At 39.7% G+C, this 20,827-nt stretch overlaps 2 protein-coding genes across 2 annotated transcripts; one reads left to right on the top strand and one right to left on the bottom strand.

Annotated features, from left to right (window-relative positions):
* The first annotated feature begins 1,918 nt into the window (after positions 1–1,918).
* hikeshi (heat shock protein nuclear import factor hikeshi) lies at positions 1,919–6,312 on the top strand. The gene is made up of 5 exons (XM_076303201.1): positions 1,919–2,257; positions 4,458–4,695; positions 4,817–4,965; positions 5,421–5,539; positions 6,113–6,312. The coding sequence occupies exons 1-5, from the start codon at positions 2,228–2,230 to the stop codon at positions 6,165–6,167; spliced, it is 591 nt and encodes a 196-aa protein (XP_076159316.1). The 5' UTR covers positions 1,919–2,227; the 3' UTR covers positions 6,168–6,312.
* A 4,466-nt stretch (positions 6,313–10,778) lies between these two features.
* eed (embryonic ectoderm development) lies at positions 10,779–20,495 on the bottom strand. Its single transcript, XM_076303200.1, has 12 exons — positions 20,373–20,495; positions 19,277–19,429; positions 18,916–19,008; positions 18,761–18,826; positions 18,074–18,199; positions 16,693–16,774; positions 15,596–15,687; positions 15,031–15,164; positions 13,441–13,546; positions 12,731–12,889; positions 11,853–11,926; positions 10,779–11,036 (listed from the first exon to the last, which is right to left on the bottom strand). Exons 1-12 carry the CDS (start codon positions 20,472–20,474, stop codon positions 10,910–10,912), a joined length of 1,314 nt encoding a protein of 437 aa, XP_076159315.1. The 5' UTR covers positions 20,475–20,495; the 3' UTR covers positions 10,779–10,909.
* Between the last annotated feature and the right edge of the window lie 332 nt (positions 20,496–20,827).

Genomic DNA, 20,827 nt, shown 5'->3' with positions numbered 1-20,827 from the left:
TTCTAGCAGGACAATGATCCAAAGCATTCAGCAAAGGAAACTCAATCGGTTTCAGAGAAAGGAAATCAAGGCCCTGACTTAAATCCAATTGAACAGTTTTGGAAGTTAACTAAAGATTAGGATTCACAAGAGGGACCGCCGTGGCCTACTGGTTAGCGCTTCGGACTTGTAACCGGGGGGTTGCTGGTTCAAACCCCGACCAGTAGACGCGGCTGAAGTGCCCTTGAGCAAGGCACTGCTCCCCGAGCGCCGCTGTTGTTGCAGGCAGCTCACTGCGCCGGGATTAGTGTGTGCTTCACCTCACTGTGTGCTGAGTGTGTTTTACTAATTCACGGATTGGGATAAATGCATAGACCAAATTTCCCTCACGGGATCAAAAGAGTATAGCCTTCTTATACTAATTACTCTAACATTCTTGTGACAGGAATTCAATTACACCTACACAGTAAAAAATCTGCTCACTGCACATTTGTTATATTATAATATAATATTCTGTATTCATTATTGAATGCTGAGCTAGAATGATGTTTTTCCCTATTATCCTATTTGTGATTGGGCTACAGGTTTTCTACAGGAATATCATGTCTGAACAGGCACTGCACTAATTCTCAAAGCTCAGGGGTGTCGAACTGGGAGTAAAACCAGTACTGATTACTAGGGTCCCAAGGGGAGGGAATATATGCATGAGGTGCGGACATGGGGGCCCATCAGGACTGCATATGCATAGGGTCCAGGATCTTGTGCCTGTCAAAAACACAGCATTTCAGGAATAACATTTTACTTTAATATGTCACCAAAATGAAAAACAAAAATAATAATTTTGAATTCAATTTGTTTTCAATGTTAAGATTGCACTTGAAATGCAAATTAGTGCATGTTTCGTTAGATCATGGATTATTTACATAGGCCTATTTATACATAATATTTCAGAAAACTTCTAATACGAGCAATTATTGACATAATGTAAATAATCAGCTGTGGAAGTTTTGTGGGAGATATCTATTAGTTACATATACATACTGCATAAGCGTATAATAAATAGCACACACCTGCTACGCTATCACTTATTTTCTAACTCTATACCTTACCAAAAATCAGTATAAGACGTATTCCTCTCAGATGGTACAGACCAACCCCTCTTGCTCAAAGACTAAAGGTTGTTTTGTTTTGTTATTATAGCCTATTAAAGATCTCAATGAAACCACAGCAAACTGCGAATATTTTTTATTTATTTTTTTTATTGGTAATTCAAGTACAATAAGCATGGGTCAAAACAATCCATAAGGAATCCATCTATGTAGGATCAGGCGTAATTAAAAGGAGGAAGCAAGAGAAAAAAAAAAGTAATAATAAACAAAACAGAAAAAAAAAACATATAACTAGGGCTTAGTCATTAAATCATATTCTGTAACACTGTTCAAAAGTTGTACTGCTTTCTTAGACTTCATAGCTTTAAGGACTTTTGTATAATAAAGGAAATCATTGTAAAACCCACTAAAAGTGGGCTTAACCTTTGAGTATTTACATTTATGTATAAAAAATTTACAGAGAATAACAATCACATTGACTAAGAGATCATCGTTATCATTCACAGTAAAGAGTCCATATATAATGTCCTTCAAGTCAAAGTTATCTAACATAAAACATTTAGGACTGAGCCAGTTATGAAGGTCAAGCCACAAGGTTTTAACATAAACACATTCGACAAACAGATGCTCAGCGGTTTCCAGCCCATTACAAAATACACAATTATCAGTTTCAATCCCAAAGCGCCTTTTGATTAAATCGTTGCAGGGGTATATTCCATTCAAGCAAACTGCGAATAAAGAAAATCACAGAATAAGAATCTTGCTCACCTCAGTCCAGAAGATGGCGGTAATGCACGTCGTTTGCAAACTGCCAGGATAAAAACAGAAGAAGAAGATTCCTGCTAGAACTTTCCGAGCGTAGGCAACGAAAACTGAACGTAACCAGCGATTTTATTCAAGGGTTCTCTGTTTTAAGGGCCATAGTCTTTGCATGTGAGGGGCTCACAAATCACAGTCCTATGGACAATTTAAAGAAAACATGGAGCATTTTGATAACACTTTAGTTACTATGGCGAGATGATGGATCGCTGGCCGTATACAGTATAAATTGTTGTTGACGCGACCTATCGTCGTTTATTTAACTTGGCTTACAACAGCACATCTTGGCACTGAGTTAACTTACCCCCCTTGCAGATAGAATGTTTGGATGTCTCGTCGCAGGCAGGCTGGTAAGTGCTCAAAGACATATGTTGGTCTGTTGTGGCAATCATATGTCTATGGTGGCAATGACAGCGCGACGTTTAGCATGCCTAGGCTAACGTAAACAGCATTGGGCAAGTTCACACTTCATCAGAGCTAGCTCAAAGGTACATGTCATACCGGTCAAAAGTTTGGGATCACTTAGAAATTGTCTTTCCACACCATTATAGACAGAATACCAGCTGAGATCAGTTGCATTTTCTTTTTTTTTGTTTTGTTTATCAGGGCAGCAGTTTTCAGATTAGATTATGTGCTTACATAAAAAGGGTTCTCCAATGTTTTCTCATCCTTTTAAAATGATATCAGATTAAACAGAATGTGCCTTTGGAACATTGGATGAATGGTTGCTGATAATGGGCAATGCAGATTTTGCATTACATGATTTCTTTCTACAACAGTCGAGAACCCTTTTGCAATTATGTAAGCACATAATATAATCTGAAAACTGCTGCCCTAATTAAAGAAAACAATGCAACTGATCTCATGGTATTCTGTCTAATGTATAATGGAGAGGAATGTAAATTAATGAAAATAAAGCAACTCTGAGATTATATTTTTTCAGTACAATCCATCCTCCCAATCACTTAGTTACTGCATTTCCAACTGGTCATGGATAGCCTTACATATTCTGGATTAGGCTATGTAAAACGAAATAAAGTGAAAAATTCAAAACACAAAGTTGTTTCTCATCTGCATGCATGTGTATTAGATAGATTAGCCTACTGACTAATAAATATTGTAAGGAAATGTGTTTTGGGGCACCCTTGGACAGTCCAAGGGTGCCCCAAAACACGTTTCCTTACAATACGATATTATTACGTTACAGCTATAAGAATTCGGTCACTTCAAAGGGATGAGAAAATATTTACAGTTAAGTAGCCTGTTGTGGATTTATGGGAGACATTGCATGAACATGCTGGTCACGGACATGTCCCCAATGTAGTGGCTGGCTGCTTTAGCTTCAGCTGAATTGCGCAGGTTCAACACAACACAAGTTACATTGGCGCCATGACCCGGATCGAGAGTGAGGTTTAGGGGGGTTAGTGTAACAGATGGCAGATAGCATAGCTGTGCGTGTGGAACGTTAGTAGGGTAGGGTGGGGGAAAACGCCCCCCTTAAGGAATATGTGATATTACTGTGTAACAAAAAGCTAAATATGTGTAGATTTGCTATCCTAGTTTTGAGTGACAATGTCATGAATTATAAACCAAATATGAAAATTGTCCAGAGTTAACAGTTAATTAGTATTTTAACAACAAAAAAAAAAATTGTGCAAAAGGGGCGTTTTGTGGGGTAAAACGCCCCCCAAGGCACCAAGGCCACCCTGTCAAAGCAATGCCCCTCATGCATTAATAGAAAAAACAAAAGTAAACAACTAAAGTAAACAAAATCTATTGTGGAGCAATAAAATATAATCAATAAATTGATTGCAAGCTACTATATTTCATCAATATATTGACAATAGCCAATTTTGTTTTAGTGACTGCTGAAAATTAGAACACTTGCCTAAAAATCCATTTTTCTTTTGTTTTCTTGAAGTACAGAGCATGTATCCATTTTATGGTGGGTACTTGTACATCACCATTGTCAACATAGTGCATAGAAATTATAACAACAACATTTTACTTCATTTAGTGATTAGTTTGTGAAATATAGGAGGGGGGGCGTTTTACCCCAAGGGGCGTTTTCCCCCACTCTACCCTAAACCTCACACCCCTAGCGCTGGCATGAAAGCTAGCAACCTGGGCTTTTAGCTCAATTGTCAGCACGCTCGACTCCCGATCCGAGGTACTGTTCGCGGGTTCAAGTCCGGGTGTGTGCAGGGCTGAATCGCGCAGGTTACACAAGATTAAAAAATCATCCGCTCATCCATCCCCAATACTCCACTACAGTTTGCTTATCAACTGTCCTAATATGTCTACTGAGGATGCCATCTTTCATATCCTGCGTACCACGCATACTGACAGTGGAAAAACACCATTGTGGTGGCCTGTAGAGTGTCCAAAGGATCTTGGACCTCACACCAAACATTTTCAGGCGTCTGAAGTGGAAGAGACGTTGTTTTCGTTTTTACTCGCGTGATCACACAAATTCATTGTTTGTGAATTAATGTTGCCGCTCTGGCTTGCTTGTAATCTTTCTGACTGTTTAACCGTTTCATCCCTTAGGTCCAAACAGATGCCCAACAAGTGGCCAATGACAAGTTTATTTTCAACTTACCTGATTATGAAAACGTCAACCATGTCGTAGTCTTCATGCTGGGTACAGTGCCTTTTCCCACCGGCATGGGTGGTGCCGTGTACTTCTCTTTCCCTGACCCAAACTGCGGGCAGGTGTGGCAGCTGCTAGGTTTTATAACAAACGAGAAGCCCAGTGCCATATTCAAAATATCAGGTCTTAAAGCGGGTGAGTCCAGCCATGGAGATTTGGTGTCTGTCAAAATTGGAACATTTTAAATATTAGGTGATTTGTAAAAAAAAAAAAAATGGTGATATTCATTGTGGTCAAGCTTAACTTTGCCCTCTAGGCGAAGGTGGAGTCCATCCTTTCGGGGTGATGCCAGCGCAGGCTCCTTCAGTAGCGCAGGTTGGGGTGTCAGTAGAGACATTGGATCAGCTCGCCCAACAAACTCCAGCAGCCGCTTCAGCAGTGTCAACCCTGGACACATTCACCCAGGTCCGTATCGGATGCACATTCATCAGCATGAGTAAAATCAAAGTCCTTTTAGGCAAGTCCCTCCACTCGGCGGCCATATACCAACGTTTTATGGCCACTCATCGGGCACAGTCTTTGGGTCGAACTGCGCGTGCGCAAGGCTTCACTACACCAATCTTGCTCCAGCGGCGAGATCACAACACATGATTGGCACGATGTCTTCACAACACACTATATGATTGGCTCAATGTATTCACATCACACCACATGATTGGCTCAATGTATTCACATGTCGACGTTTTGCCGAGGAAGGGGTGGGATATGTGTAGACAACGGCCATATTGGCGTGACAAACTAGCCCCATTCATTTCTATGGAGTATTTTTTGAGTGCTGTGTCTTCACATTAGAAAGTCTCTGGTAAAATGTAGTTCTTTTAAAATTCCGAATGAATCATTTTGTTTCTCTTTTTTTATAGTTCACCCAGAAGATGCTGGAAAGCTTATACAATTTTACTTCATCCTTTGCCATGACTCAAGCTCAGATGACACCAAACCCATCAGAGATGTTTATTCCTGCAAGTTCTATTCTGAAATGGTAAATTCAGTGACATACACATGCCAATTTAGACCCATTACATCTCGTATCTAAATAGCCTACATGCACTGCAACTGTGATGAGGTAGATACATAACTTTTTGGGCTTTTTACCTTTATTCAGATAGGACAGTGAAGAGATAGGTTCTTGTTTCAGTCCTGTAGAAGTTCTCGAAAATTCTTTACGGGGCTGTTCCAGTAATGAAAACTCACGCCGAGACCCTGTAATGGAAACACCCAACCTTGAAGGGAAGCAAATTTACTCTGGGGAAAAAAACCAATGTATTATAAATAAACATTTCTAACAAAAAAAGGCAAACATTTGCAACAAATAGGGAAAAACATGAGTTTGCCCCTCATGCTGTCTTGGGATGGTAAGAGAGAAATCTTACACTTGCCAGATGTCTACATGGTGGCACAGCATTGCCACAAATATAAAAAATATACTATCAAGGCATTTCTATATCTCCTGAATAAATATTTCACCCCACAGTTGAATTTTGTTGACGTAGCTCCATGTCACACTTGAGAGTCTGTGAATATTTATTCATACCAGTCTTTACTCTTGTCACAGGTATGAAAATTTTCAGAGACGATTGCAGCAGAACCCCTACTTCTGGAAGACATGAAATATTTGCAAAAAACACTACAATCCGCATCATGATTTTCCATGTGCCGAGAGGCAGCACATTTATGTTACATGAGTACTAATGTGTGATTGCAAATTGATCCTTTTCTATTGATGGTTTCATTAAACAGAAGCACTCTTCTTGTCTTGGTTGAATGTTTATTGAATAGCAGAGGGTCTTTTTAGGGGTCCAAGTAGTGAAACTACTGGAATACTAGGACCATATTTTACCAAGAAATATATTTCCTGTGCAGATTACATGATTTCAAGAAAAGTCGGAAACGGTGCTGAAGGAGGCATCTTGTAATGTGCCATTTTGAACGACCTGCGATTTATTGTCTGCGACATTCCACGACTCCATGTCCTTAAGTCTAGTACAGTGGTTCTTAACTGGTGGGTCGGGACCCAAAAGTGGGTCGCGGAACCATTCTGGGTGGGTCGTGGAGCTTGTGGTTAAAAAAAAAAGAAGAAATCGCCCATTTCAAATAGACTTAAAGGAACACGCCACCCAATGTCAGTAGTAATATATGTTCTTACCTTAACTTTCACGAGTTGAGTCATAGCTCTCCCGTGTCCGTACGTGCACTCAAACGCTCTGGTGCGCGACTGGACTGTGTTAGCATGTTGCTATGCTAGCGGGCTTTGACGGCAACTAAGCGTAGAAGTAATCAAAAACATCCACGTTTTACCGACTTAAAGTACAGTTGCACGAGTAGTTGATAGAAATGCTACGGCCACGCAACATGAAACGTGGCGATTTTCCAAGCGAATAAACCGGAGAACTACAATGTGTGGCGCAATAGCACTTGGGAGTACTTCGACCTAGCATAGTAGTATTGTTAACACCTAATTGTAGATCCTATCTACCACAGAGTTTAGAATCCATGCTGGATCGACCCTCAGCCTCTCCCTCCCCTCTGAGCGAGAGAGAGGCACACACACTAGAGATGCGCTGATGGGCTATTATTTCAACCATAACTGCATAGCAAAACTTATCATCCATCAGCCATCCATCAACACCAAAGTTTTTTGACCAATCTTTGAAACGGCACCCGCCCACCATCCGCTGGTTGTTTTAATGTAGGCTATATGGGTGATGCAGCGCTGCTGACGTGAGGCTAGAAAGCCCTTGCCTGTTCTAGGAAGACTGATCCAATGCAGCAAATATATTAAAAGGCTAAAGTCGTACATTGGCTATGTTGTAGCCTATCCCCAGAATATCAGCAGCAAACTCAGTCTCTGTCTCGCAAAACAGTCTCCAAATAAAACGCACATCGGCCTGTTGCCTATACTGCCAGCTTGTGACAATATATCGTCCAAAATGCTTGATTGCATTGCATTCTCCACATTTTTAGCTACATTTTCATGTACCACATCAGCATTTTTGTTCAGTGAATCTTTTGTAAATTGCTTTGAAATGAATTGCGCTGTCTGTCTGAAAAAGACGCGCTCGTGCAGTCAAAATGAATGGGAGTCTTCAGAACAGGCTTTCAGTCACCCTGACATAACAGTGTGTAAAGTAGCCTATAATGTGAATGACTTGTTATTTTATCAAGGATTTCTTTCTTTTTGCAAAAAATAAAGTACAATAGGCATTAATTAGTAGGCCAGGAGCATGTTGAAATTATGTGGCAAATTGCGTTTTTTATTACAATGATAAAATTGTAAAAGGACGTGACCGAAGCTGAGGCAAGCCAGGTAATAGGCCTATAGGCCCGACGGTAATTGTAAAGCAATTTACAAAAGATTCACTGAACAAAAATGCTGATGTGGTACATGAATATGTAGCTAAAAATTCTGAGAGACTGAGTTTGCTGCTGATATTCTGGGGATAGGCTACAACATAGCCAATGTACGACTTTAGCCTTTTAATATATTTGCTGCATTGGATCAGTCTTCCTAGAACAGGCAAGGGCTTTCTAGCCTCACGTCAGCAGCGCTGCATCACCCATATAGCCTAGCCAACAACCAGCGGATGGTGGGCGGGTGCCGTTTCGAAAATTGGTCAAAAAACTTTGGTGTTGATGGATGGCTGATGGATGATAAGTTTTGCTATGCAGTTATGGTTGAAATAATAGCCCATCAGCGCATCTCTAGTGTGTGTGCCTCTCTCTCGCTCAGAGGGGAGGGAGAGGTTGAGGGTCGATACAGCATGGATTCTAAACTCTGTGGTGGATAGGATCTACAATTAGGTGTTAACAATACTACTACGCTAGGTCGAAGTACTCCCAAGTGCTATTGCGCCACACATTGTAGTTCTCCGGTTTATTCGCTTGGAAAATCGCCACGTTTCATGTTGCGTGGCCGTAGCATTTCTATCAACTACTCGTGCAACTGTATTTAAGTCGGTAAAACGTGGATGTTTTTGATTACTTCTACGCTTAGTTGCCGTCAAAGCCCGCTAGCATAGCAACATGCTAACACAGTCCAGCCGCGCACCAGAGCGTTTGAGTGCACGTACGGACACGGGAGAGGTATGACTCAACTCGTGAAAGTTAAGGTAAGAACATATTACTACTGACATTGGGTGGCGTGTTCCTTTAAATTGAGACGAAATGGTGCAGAATCCACAGTGTGCAATGTTCACAATTGCTGGAACATGAGTGAAAATGCCTCATAATAAAGTACACCTGTCAAAGACAGACCTGTCAAGTACTTTAAGGTGACATCAGGAGTTGGAGACTTCACAAATGTAATGCCAAACAGCATGTTCCAAACAAATAGGCCTACAGGCACTTCGCCTTTCTTAGCATGTAGCTCACCAAATCTGTTGTCTTGAAGGCTATAAAATATATATGGGTCGTGACTTCATGAACATGGGAAATTGTGGGTCCCAAAGCCAGACCAGTTAAGAACCACTGGTCTAGTATGTTAACATTTTTGAGGAATCTCCTACGACTCCCGTATTGACACTGACAGTATGACGAAACTCCACGAGTAGGCTACAATAGGCTACAAGATCTTGGAATGTGGCCAATCTCCCGACCAAGATGCTGTTTCTATGATCGCCTAGTCCAGTAGCTCTCAAACTTTCCCCATTTTGGAGGTGGAGGAATTTTCAAGCTCCACCTGACCTCATCAACCCGGCAAAATGGTAATGTTACAATTTATTTCCTTATTTTGGTTCCACGTTGAATTTCCCGTCTCGGTCTGCTGGATCCATAGACTGTATAGAACAGTCTATGCTGGATCAGATGTTATTTTAGTACATATGTCGGTCTGTTTATGACTTCTATGTTTGTGTGTGGCTATTTTGTTTTGAATCTATGATCTTCCTTGTCAAAAAAGAAAGGTATTATTAAAAAATAAGCACCAAAAAAAAATAAAAATACTCCTGTCCATTACGCCCCACCTGACATGACTATTCTCCACAATGGCCTAGTCTGACATGGTTAATTGTAAAAGCTATTCCATATCAATTGAACATAAAAATATTTGACACCATGGTCATGTCCAAACAGTCTCCTGCATCCTGTTATTGGTAGACTTTGAAGTCATGACTTAATGTGGCAGGTTTTGGCTGTGTGAGCTCCTTTACCTCTTTACACTTCACCGAGCAGATCAGACTTCCAAGTCAATTGTTGTGATTTAGTTTCACTTTCACTACTGCTGCCATATGGCATTCAAGCTTGCCCTCTAGTGTTCAAAGCAGGAAATGCATTTCTTCACAGGCAGTCTCACCCAAAAACAGTCCCTAATATGCCTTTTGAGGTGATGTGCATCTTACAATTATTTTTGGACGGCACCTAAAAGCTGGCCTAGCTAACGCCAGACCTCATCTCATTGAATAAAATCGCACCGGTAAGGCAGCATGGGGAAACCCAGGCCACCTAAAAGCCAGTTACACACTGATCTTGAGTTTGACTTGCATAGACCCAAGTTATTGGTTTGTGGTCTACTTGTGCTCTACTAGACTCTTTAAAAATGTTTATGCTATTTTGATTTTTTTAATTTGAATGATAATGTAATGTTTAAGTGATTGACAACCAGTTTTTTTGTCATATCGACCAATATAAATTCATGACATTCTGTTTATGTGGAGGGATTTTCAATACATTGCAGTATATGAGAAAGTCCTTCTGACCCCTAATAATCAATCAGTTATCATTCTTACAAAACCTCCAGTGGACAAGGGAAGACCCCAATCATCAAGGTTCTTCAACTTAGTGCAAACCAAGACAAATTATTTAATTTAACGTGAAATATTAAATCTGCTTTGGCAGAATTGTTTCAGCCATCACCCAATACAAAAATATTCTTAATACACTACTGTTTAAATGTTTGGAGTAACTTAGAAATATCCTTGTTTTAATCATTAATTTTGTAAATGACTGTTGTAGAAAGAAATGGCTGATTTCCAAAGGCACGCTCTGTTTACTAATCTGGTATTATTTTAAAAGGCTAACTGAGAAAACAGAACCTTTTTGCAATTATGTAAGCACATAATGTAATCTAAAAACTGCTGCCTTGATTAAAAAAAACAATGCAACTGATCTCTGCTGCTATTCTGTCTATAATGGAATGGAATGGAAATTTTCTAAGTGACCCCAAACTCTTGAATGGCAGTGTACATTTTCATAGAACCATACCAAATTCACAAAGTGCACAAAGATTTACTAAATAAACATGTTTATTGTCGCTCATAAAATGAACTCATGGAAAAACCAGCAAGTTGTGTATCAGTGTTTGGTGAGGGTGGGTGGTGGTGATGGGAGTAAGAGATGGGATAATTCATCAGACTGTTCATCGCTGCCTGTCCCATCGCCAGATGGAAGCATCATCACAAACAGCAATCAGGATGCTGCTGTCACGACTGAAACTGGTCTGTCGAATAGCAGATGTGCACTTGGGCAGCGTTAGAGTGGTACACCTGAAAACGAGGCAGAAACAAAATCTTATGAGTGAAGTTTGAAGTACTTTGATTACAGATTACTTAATTACGTTGTTTAATCTCAGACATATATACCACCCAGGTATATTGACAACTGCCAAAGTATTTTTGATAATCTATGTTCTATGTTTTTTTATGCCATCCACAATTGATATGGTCAAAAACCACCTGACTTGCGTAAGCAGAATTCTGCTTTGAAAACACAGTTCTCAAAGTACCTTTTATAGAGTGAGCCCTCCTGCAGAAATTTTTATGCCTACATTGTTTATGTTTACTTGTTATGTTTTATATAAAAGGGGAAGTGTACATGGACATGCTCATTTAAATAACTCGTGTAGATGTTCCAAATTTAGCCATACAAGCTAGTTTTCTTTTGCAACTAGTCTCCTCTTAACCTGAAAAGGAAAGCATGATTTGTTTCTAAAATAAAAATGTCATTTCCATTGAAATTCTCACTGTTTGATATATGTGAGGTTTAAAAGACAAATCATCTAGTACAATTCCAAGAAATTCGTAATTCGTAATCATGAATCTCAGAGCCCTGAAAGGTGGTTGCAAACTCAGTGGGTTTGGTTTTGCATTTGAAAAAAACAAAATAAAAACAAAAACACAAAAAGAAAACATGAAATTTTGAATAAAAATCAGCATTTAAAACTCACACAGGTTACGCTTCACAGCATTAAAACAAGTTGCAACTGACATAGAGCCTGTTGTTGAGAGGATGCAGAGCAACATATTACAGCGTCATCAGCATACAGCGCAGGAATATGGTCGGAAAAGACATTGCCGTCTTACTTGGCTTTGTGCGGATCCTCCACCTCTAGATCCCAGACGTAAAGCTTTCCAACTTGGTTCCCCAGAGCAAGCATCTGTACACACATAGCGTTCATAAATAAATACCACAAACAATCTTGCTACACACTCAGTAAGCCATAACTTACATTTCCTGAGCCTTCTGGATCATTGACCAGAGATGGAGATGTAATTTAGCCTAATTTAACAATGCAGCCTAATTTAACAATGCAGCAAACGGCAATATTCATGTTTAAAATTTTACATGGGTAAAAGTATAGATAGATAGATACTTTATTGATCCCCAAGGGGAAATTCAGGATGATCAATGGAATGGATCAAATAAAAATAGACTTCATTTCCACATGGAAAATGCAACGTGTGCTTGTTCAGCAGTAGTAGAGAGTCACCAACAGTAACTGAATCAGACATGGGAATGAAGACAGTGAGCGTTAAAGGTCTTCCAAGTCTCAACATCAGTAATATGGTTCAGTCTAAAATCCAATTGTATGTAAAAGTCTGTGATTGAGCTATATTGTACGATAACAGGCATACAGGGAAAAATAATGGTAAAAACAGCTACCATAACATATAAACTCATTCTGTTTTTGCTGCAAGAACAATGGACAGAATGGACAAGCTTTCCTGATAAACTGATTGGTGTTCAGATGGTGAAAATATGAGGAAAACAAAACAAAGGAATCCTAACCTTGTTTACATTTAACACCGTTAATACTGCTATTGTGCTTTTTAAAGGCCAATATCTGTTGATTGCAGTGGAGAGTCCAAGCAAGTCTTGAGCATGCACACAGATATATAATGCTTACAAAGCTCTTCGCAAACAAACAAAGCACTTTGTTTTTTCACTAGAGCATACATACCTTCTGCCAAAAGTCCATTGAGAAGCGCATGTACCAGATGTCACACTGACCGTACTCAAAACGGCCGAGAACGGTCACATTTGACTCATTGGGTTTGATGTGGTCGATGTCGTCCTCCATCTTACCCGGTTTCCAGCACACAATGGCATTCTCACAAGACTGAAGAGCAAGAACAAGAGTTGGGTTTTTAGATTTTAATTGGGACACATAAAGGTTCATTGAAAAATAGAATATCATGGAAAAGTAATTTTTTCCCCCATCATTTATTTTAAATAGTGAAACTTTAATATATTCTAGATTCATTACACATAAAGTGAAATTTTTCAAGCCAAGAACTTTTCCACGATATTCAACTTTTTTAAGGGAAGCACCTGTACATGACACATATTTGATTATAAGTCAAATAGCTAATATTTGAGCCATTGTGCCTTATTTAACGCCAGAAACACAGATCTTTCCATATTTATAAGTCAAATAGCTAATATTTGAGCCATTGAGCCTTATTTAACGCCAGAATCACAGATCTTTCCATATTACAAATTACCATCTTAAAGCTTCAAATTTAAAAGCTTGGTTTAACAAATGCCTAGCCAGGGCAACACCAGACTGATTCTTAATTGAGATTTGTGTGTGTGTGTGTGTGTGTGTGTGTAAGTTCGACTGAAATTGCATTTATTCAAATGTTTTAGACAGTAAATAAAACATTCTACCTTCGAAAGGATCAAGTCTCCCAACCAACGAACACAATCTACATAGTTCCTATGGATGTCTCGCGTAGAGAAGTCTGGGAAGTGAATCTTCTGTGAAACAAATGGTCTAGAAAAAGAATAACAAACAGCAATAAGTACTGCTCACATAGAGTTGAATGACAGTTCCAGCAAAGTTAAGTTTGTAAAATATGTTTCAAAGTCATTTAAAAGCAGTAGGCTACGCATGGAACTTGGCTAAACACCTCGCAGACATATCCCAAAAGAGTTCAAAGAACGACAGGTTAACGAATATGCTATAGAAAACACGACTACATGGTTAGTGCGAAGTTCTTCTCTTGTGAAACGAGTATGGTTCTCTGGAATAAAGCAAACCTTCCCACATCAATGAATTTTGACGAGACATAACGAGCTGTAATCATTTTGACAAGACATAACGAGCTGTAATCATAGGGTGCTAACGTGATGAAAGCGCAATGTTCACGCCAGAATAACATTACCATAACTTGTAAACGATGTATTTCATGTTCGGTCAGTACTACTGGTAATATTTGTCATGGCATGTAGACTGCTAATTAAAGCCCACAGCGTAGCGGCTTATTGTTACAGTACGTGGTAGCAAATCATGTTATCAAAGAAATAGACGTAATGTAGGAATACACACAGATATATTGCAACAGGTAATGGTGTAGGCCTATCTGACGAAGACCTGAGTGGTTGGAACGTCGTACTTGTACACTGGGCGCAAAGAAGACTATCCTCACATTTTCCCCTTTGCAACTGTCAAAGAAATCCCATGAACACGGGAAGGCCTAGGGTAGCCTATACTGTACATCAGATGGCCTAAAGATTAGGCCTCTCTGCATAGCATTCAGTGATTTGCATGCAGTAATTTTAACACTGACCTTGATCTAGCCTAGTTTGGCTATTTAAAGCTACTTTATTGCCAAAACACAACACAATGTAAATGAACTATAACAAACAATAAAGGACTTAAACACACAAAGTAGGCCTACTATTTTACTGACTATAAAAAAATAATAATTATGTAGGAAGTTTAGAAGTTTAGAACCCAGAATTGACCTGCACACTACAAAAGTGCACCGAATTCAACACAAATGACTCCATACACTTGGAGGAGGTATGAGTCCTTTCTTCTCCAGATATCTTAGGATTTCGCCGTAGTATCGTTTTAGTATCGAGCATCGTGATATTTATGGCAGGCATCGTATCGAAGTCATAATTTTGGTAACGTGACAACACTACACTAGCTTTAAGGTAAGTGTAGTATTTTTACAGTGGAGGCACCGCGCTATTGAATTTATTGTCTTTTAATACTCCTAATTGTTAACCTACTGGTATTCAGGAATTTTATAGCCAATTCGCCATTCAACCACTGAGACCTGAGGATCCTGTTGCGCCACTGTTTTAGTCTATGTTTATTGTAACTTGAGCCTGTTACATGCACAGCTGTTAAGAAGGGGTTACATATATTGCTTGTAAATCATGCTCCTTCTAACCCAATGTTATTGGGATGGTCCCATTCAAACCTTGATAATTAAGCCTATTTCCTAGAGGTGGTGGCAATCGCACCTGTTGGTCTTACTGGGGTTGTATTCATAGGACCCTCTGATGGCTTTCTGCATCCTCTCTGAGTTGATTCTCCATAGCTTCAGAGAGTGGTCCATACCGCATGACATGATCTTCTCCCCCAGCAAATCAAAATCCTGTAAACAACAGATTCTTAATGACACATTGCTTGATGCACCTGAACACATCATCAGTGGTGTATCCTGGGGTCATAGGGTGTTTTGAGTCTTTCCACATGACCCTAATCCAGGCAACCCAGTTGCAGTTGATCAGGCATCGACGTGTGTTCAAGTGGCACTTACTTGTCCCCAAGCCATTTCGAGGCTTTCTTAGCTGCTTCAGTGAAAATGCATTGGCTTAGCCCCTACCCCAGATTCATAAATGCCCTCTGAAGTTTGTCAACAAAAAGGACCCAAAGCGGCCATCTTGATCAAGATGATACCCAGATCTCCTTATATGGGAAAAATGGCAGCTTTTGGTCCTTTTCGCAGGTAAACTTCAAAGGTGTAAGTAAAGCAAGTAATACTCACAGGGGACAGAACTTACTGCACTCAGCAAAGGGACTTACTGCACTCAGCACTTCATCTCTGTGGCCCTCTACTCCACCGAAGATAGCAACCAGTGTGTCCGTCTGGATGTTCCATAGTCGCAGAGCATGATCTGATGGGACAGCACAGGGAAGACATAGGTTTGTTGACATAATAACTTATTTTTCAGAGCGCAGACGCTTAAGAGTGCCGTTTTCTACTTTAGTTTCATTGTATTTTCCCAACTCGCTCTCAAAGAGCGATTTATTTTTGGAGTTGAGCATGCCTGTTCTTGTGTTTAAAGCACAGGTAAGCAACATTTCAACAGTAGTATGATATAGCAATGTAGCTACTTCTGTAACCTACAGCCCTACGTGCCATATTGCTTAAATAAACGGTGCAAGTTCATTTAGAACTCATAATACTGTTCATGTAAGGGTAATGGAGAAAGAACAAGCATTAGAATCCACGGCATAGCCCCTCCAAGCCCCCTGCGTCGGCACGGGGTTACCCCTCGAGGGGACGAAGATCGTAATTGCTGTGATTGCTCAACTCGCTCTGTGTATTTATAATTGGTGTGCTCCAGCAGTCTACTATGGGTAGTAGGAACACGCTAGCTCGCTGACAGAAGCTTTGCAAATAAACATATTTTTGGTTACAATGACGGGGTTATCTGATTGTACAGTGTCCATTTGGCAGTAACATTTTGAAGTCAGCACTTCGCCAGCAAACAGTACTTTGTGGGCAGCTGTGGGAAGTTTGCTTTCTAACATAACATAAACTGGCTGGCACACACCTTGCAAATAACCTCAGACATATTTTCTGATTACAATAACTAGGCCATTGGAATATACTGTGTCTATTTCTCGATAACTTTCACCAAATCTAAGCAAGAAAAGGCCAAACAAATAACATTAATATTTCAACACGGCAGTCTATGGAGTATCTCATTCTGACTACAGTTTCAGTGGTGAGCTACGGAGACGCAGAGCTGAAAAAGGTTCACAAGGGCGTAGAGGCAACGGCGTAGCCACTACAGCGAGTCGACGCAGAAGCATAAAACAAGCCTTACTGTGATGGTATTCACATTAGTTGTGTTCACATAAGTTGACTAAGTCTTCCTTTTGCATCTACCTACCTTTACTAACAGAGAGGAGAAGATTGGGGTCCCTCGGATGAAACTTGAGCTCATTGATAGCATTACCATGTCCAACGTAGTGCTGTGATTGAAAAAGAGTAGCATCAGAAGACTGACATCTTTTTATTTTTATCTAAAAAGTTCAAACAGTCAGATGGATGCATTCATAACTCTGCACAGGCCAAGGACGTCATACAATTCTACATTTAAATGAATGATCAACATCAGACAGTACATCAACAATACAGAAGAAATTCCCAGAAGTCTTTTTACTCCCTTCTATTTGTATTTTAAAGGTATGGGTTTTTGAACATTCTACCATAAGATTCTGTTCCACAACAATTGAGTACCGAAGTCTGACGTAGCGTTTCCATGACGGCAGAATCACTGGATCTAAACAAACTTTCGAAGTGGCTTAAATAGCATTGAATGTAGACATGTGGCATCATTTCTAGCTAATAAATTGTTTTAAATGTAGGCTATAGCCATTTAAACATGCTTTACCTGCTAGGCAGCAGCTTACCCACATAACACGGATTCCCTGGCAGGTGTAATATAAAGAAACAAAATTCCAGTGGATATTTCACGTCTTCTCAAAGACTGGCGGCTGTTAAGAGTGATGTTTTTTGCTTAAAAAATAAAGCCAAAATACGTCCGTGAATTTAAGGGTTTTAACCGCATGCTGTGAAGTTACATGCAGATCTCTTTTACAGAGGAAACCCATGCTAAAATAAAACTCTGTAGTCACGAATTTGATCGTGTTGGTATGAATATATGTTGTAGTATGTGATTCCTACAGTGTAAAAAAATATACTAACATCTTAGAAACATTGTAAAATTATTGAAATAGATTAAGAAAGCCATCGCTAATGGTGATTTCAATGGTTAGATTTATTTGTTTAGATCCAGTGAAATTGCTGCCTTGGCAACGCTACGTCATGGCTTCGGGACTCTATTGAATGTTGAATTCAGTGGCCGGTTGCACAAAGCACCTTAAGTTTTTTCCCTTAAGTATGACCCTTAAGGCTTAATTTCTCCTTAGGTAAGGGATGTCCCTTAGGTTTTTCCCCTTAGTTAGACTACTAAGGTCGTTTGAGCAACAGTTTAAGGGATTTCTTACAAGATAAGGACAAACCCTTAAATACTTAAGGGAAAATGTTAAGGAAATCTTAAATCATATTTTAAGGGAAAAACTTAACTTAATGTGCTTTGTGCAACCGGCCACAGAGCCTTATAGATAGATCTATCTATATGGTTCTGGTTGAATTCAATGAACCCAGATATTCTTTAGAATGTTCATTTTCCAACATTCCCTTCACACCAGTGAGACGGTAGGGTTAAGATTCAGATTGGACTGCAGAGGGTGAGGGTGACCACCTACCTTAATGCACTGCATGGTAATGTGGTTAATGACCCGGATGATGCCGCGTGACCCTGCAACGGCCAGCAAGGGATGACTGGTGCTATTGTCAAACGTCCAGGCGCAGGTGTAGAAGTTCTCATCTGCCTGCTCAAAGTCAAGGATTTCTGTGCATTCTATTCTCAATACAGAGCTTCATCTGTCTGCTTAAAGTTAGGTGTTTCTGTACATTTTACTTTCTTTACATAGCTTCAAAATTAGTTGTATTTCAGAAAGTGACTGATGTGTGCTTTAGAATTCCAATTAAATCTGGATATACAGTGCATACACATATTCTTTACCATGTCAATTAATTCTTGACATTTACACATGTATGAAGCAATTCCAGTGAACTCCAATAGAACTGACACCTGACTATAAAAACAGCAGTCACTGATGCATTAACTTGCTCTTATTGTTCTCTACCTTTTAAATTGCTTAAAATTGCTCTAGAATTGTTTTTAAAAAGCTTTAAACTGTTTACCATGTTGTAAGTCGCTCTGGTTAAAAATGTGTCAGCCAAATGTAATGTAATGTAATATGTAGTAAAACAGTTTTTAACCATATTACATCTACACACCAATTCACCAAATTCAACTTTGTCACAAATGACAGTTTGCTCAACCATGCTAATGAACAGGTGAGTTTACATCACAGACAAAAAGATACATCTGCATCCACATAGGACTGCAGGAGGCGGATCTCTCCTTGGGAATGGCATTCATAGAGCGTCACCTGCAGGTAAAGCATGCAACAATCACTGTTTGAGTTTGAAAGACAGAGAGATGCATCATGGGAGGGCAAAAACAGACATTGCTACTCACTCTGTTGCTACCCACAGTGGCAAACACCAGTGGGTCACCCTCTTTACTGTGCCAGTTGAATTGCACTCCAAACAAGGGCTGACCATGGTCCTCCTGCCGAAAGGAAACAATAAGTATGGTTATAGTTCTTCCAGATGCATTTGTCCCCAATGAAATACAAAAATGAATATCATCAAAAATGAACAGTTCAAAGTCATAAAACCTACATGAAAAAGACTAATACACTAAGTCATTTAAACAGAATAACAACAATGACACATCGTCACATCAACAACCATTTCATACATTTTATTTATACAATAATACATTTTATTTATAGCGTAAATGGGAATAAACTGAATTGAAGAGAGGCTAGACATACCCTCAAGCTGTTGACACACTTAAATGAGTATTTGCACTTCTTGGACTTCCATTTGCCTTTTCCCCAGCTCTTCCTTCCTGGGGCATTGGCTGTGTTAGTGGGTGTATCCGGCCGCTCAATGTTTGGCCCACTCTCAATACTCACTGCATCGTCCTGGAAACACAGACAAGCATTAAAACCGGATAAGGCAGTTATGAAATGCAATAAAGTGCAATCTTTATAAATAAAAAGGAATAAATAAGAAATGTTATATAGATTGATGCATATCTGAAGCATTTCATCTGCTAAATAAGTTCAACCATAATACATCAATGATAACTCTGTGCTTTCTTGGACATTACAATTGAACATACTACAGAATGTCCTAATGTGGTTCAGTTTTTTGCCCACAGTAAAATGTCAATGTGTTAAGTGGTGTGGTTTTAAAATGAAACGTCCATTGGAGGATGCACAATGCACACGACTGAAAGGTGTGTTTTGTGCCAACAACAGGTATTTTTGCAACTCTTTTTTACAACTGTCTGTGTGTTGTGAAGTCCAGTCAACTGACCAGTGCAGTGCAGGCGGAAAAAACAGCGTAACAAGGCGGAGTTGTTTGGGAACAAAGAAGCCGTCACAGCTAATTGATTCACAAATCAGCAAGTTAGCCTCCATTACTAAGGCAAAATTCGTTTTGCTCACTGAAAGTTAATCACTTTGAGCTATGGTGACAGATGCTAGCTCTCTTCCGTAGGATACCAAAAGCGGAGTAGTGGAGAGAGGATGTTTCTCACACACGGGGGCGTGAGTAACGTTAACGTAAAACAATAGCGGCATTAGCCAACGTTTATTTTCTACACCGTCGATAATCAGCTGCTTGTACGTGATAATAAATAAACTTAAGACATTTAACACTCGCAGAACGTTACACGAGACCAACTGAAGACGACCTAACATTAACTAACGACATTAATGTTTAACGTTAGATGAGACAGGTCTTCCTGTGATGTTTCAGCTCGGAGGATCAAAACTAACAGCACATCAATATTATGTTAACCTCAGCTGGGACAATTCGCTCATTGTTCCACGTGACTGTCAAGCATGGTGGCGGACTCACATTTTCGTCTCCTGAAAGATCAGGGTTGCTGTTCTCGTCGCTGCTTAATTTTTGCTTTTTGGTCGGCATCTCGTTTCCCGCCTCCAAATAAACTTCTGACATGTTTCTTCCACCACTCCGGCTGTGAGAGTTTTCCGGAAGTAGGTCTTCTTCGGTCATTAGCGGTTCACATACCATATCGGTACATTACCGCCACCCTATGGCTGTGAAGTGTCGATGCAGATACAATAGCTTATAAAAAACAAAAACAAAACAAGAAAAATGAGAAACTTAACATCCTTCAAAGAAGCTATTGATTTTAAATAAACAATTTACGCCTCCTGCACAACTTTGAAAGGAAGTGCTCCTGAAGACCCAGCTCTTTAGAGAACATCTCCTCTCTTAGCAACACTTACAACAAGTCTTGCTAATCCTAGCACTCACCAGCTGTCTTAAACTGACACGTAACTGTTAAA

Source organism: Alosa pseudoharengus, unplaced genomic scaffold (assembly GCF_046254945.1).
Source record: "Alosa pseudoharengus isolate Yale_2024_CS ecotype anadromous, Long Island Sound unplaced genomic scaffold, YU_APseudo_1.1 YU_APseudo_1.1_scf_24, whole genome shotgun sequence".
Lineage (NCBI taxonomy): Eukaryota > Metazoa > Chordata > Actinopteri > Clupeiformes > Clupeidae > Alosa > Alosa pseudoharengus.
The sequence above is the reverse complement of the archived record's forward strand: the minus strand, read 5'-3'. Positions and strand labels throughout refer to the sequence as shown.

Coding starts and splice junctions, on each gene's coding strand:
- hikeshi (XM_076303201.1), top strand. CDS start 2,228: ATGTTTGGATGTCTCGTCGCAGGCAGGCTG. Junction 4,696..4,816: donor AATATCAGGTCTTAAAGCGG/GTGAGTCCAGCC, acceptor TTTGCCCTCTAG/GCGAAGGTGGAGTCCATCCT. Junction 4,966..5,420: donor CCCTGGACACATTCACCCAG/GTCCGTATCGGA, acceptor CTTTTTTTATAG/TTCACCCAGAAGATGCTGGA.
- eed (XM_076303200.1), bottom strand. CDS start 20,474: ATGTCAGAAGTTTATTTGGAGGCGGGAAACGAGATGCCGACCAAAAAG. Junction 16,775..18,073: donor TTACCATGCAGTGCATTAAG/GTAGGTGGTCAC, acceptor TTTCAATCACAG/CACTACGTTGGACATGGTAA. Junction 15,165..15,595: donor GAGATGAAGTGCTGAGTGCA/GTAAGTCCCTTT, acceptor TGTTGTTTACAG/GATTTTGATTTGCTGGGGGA.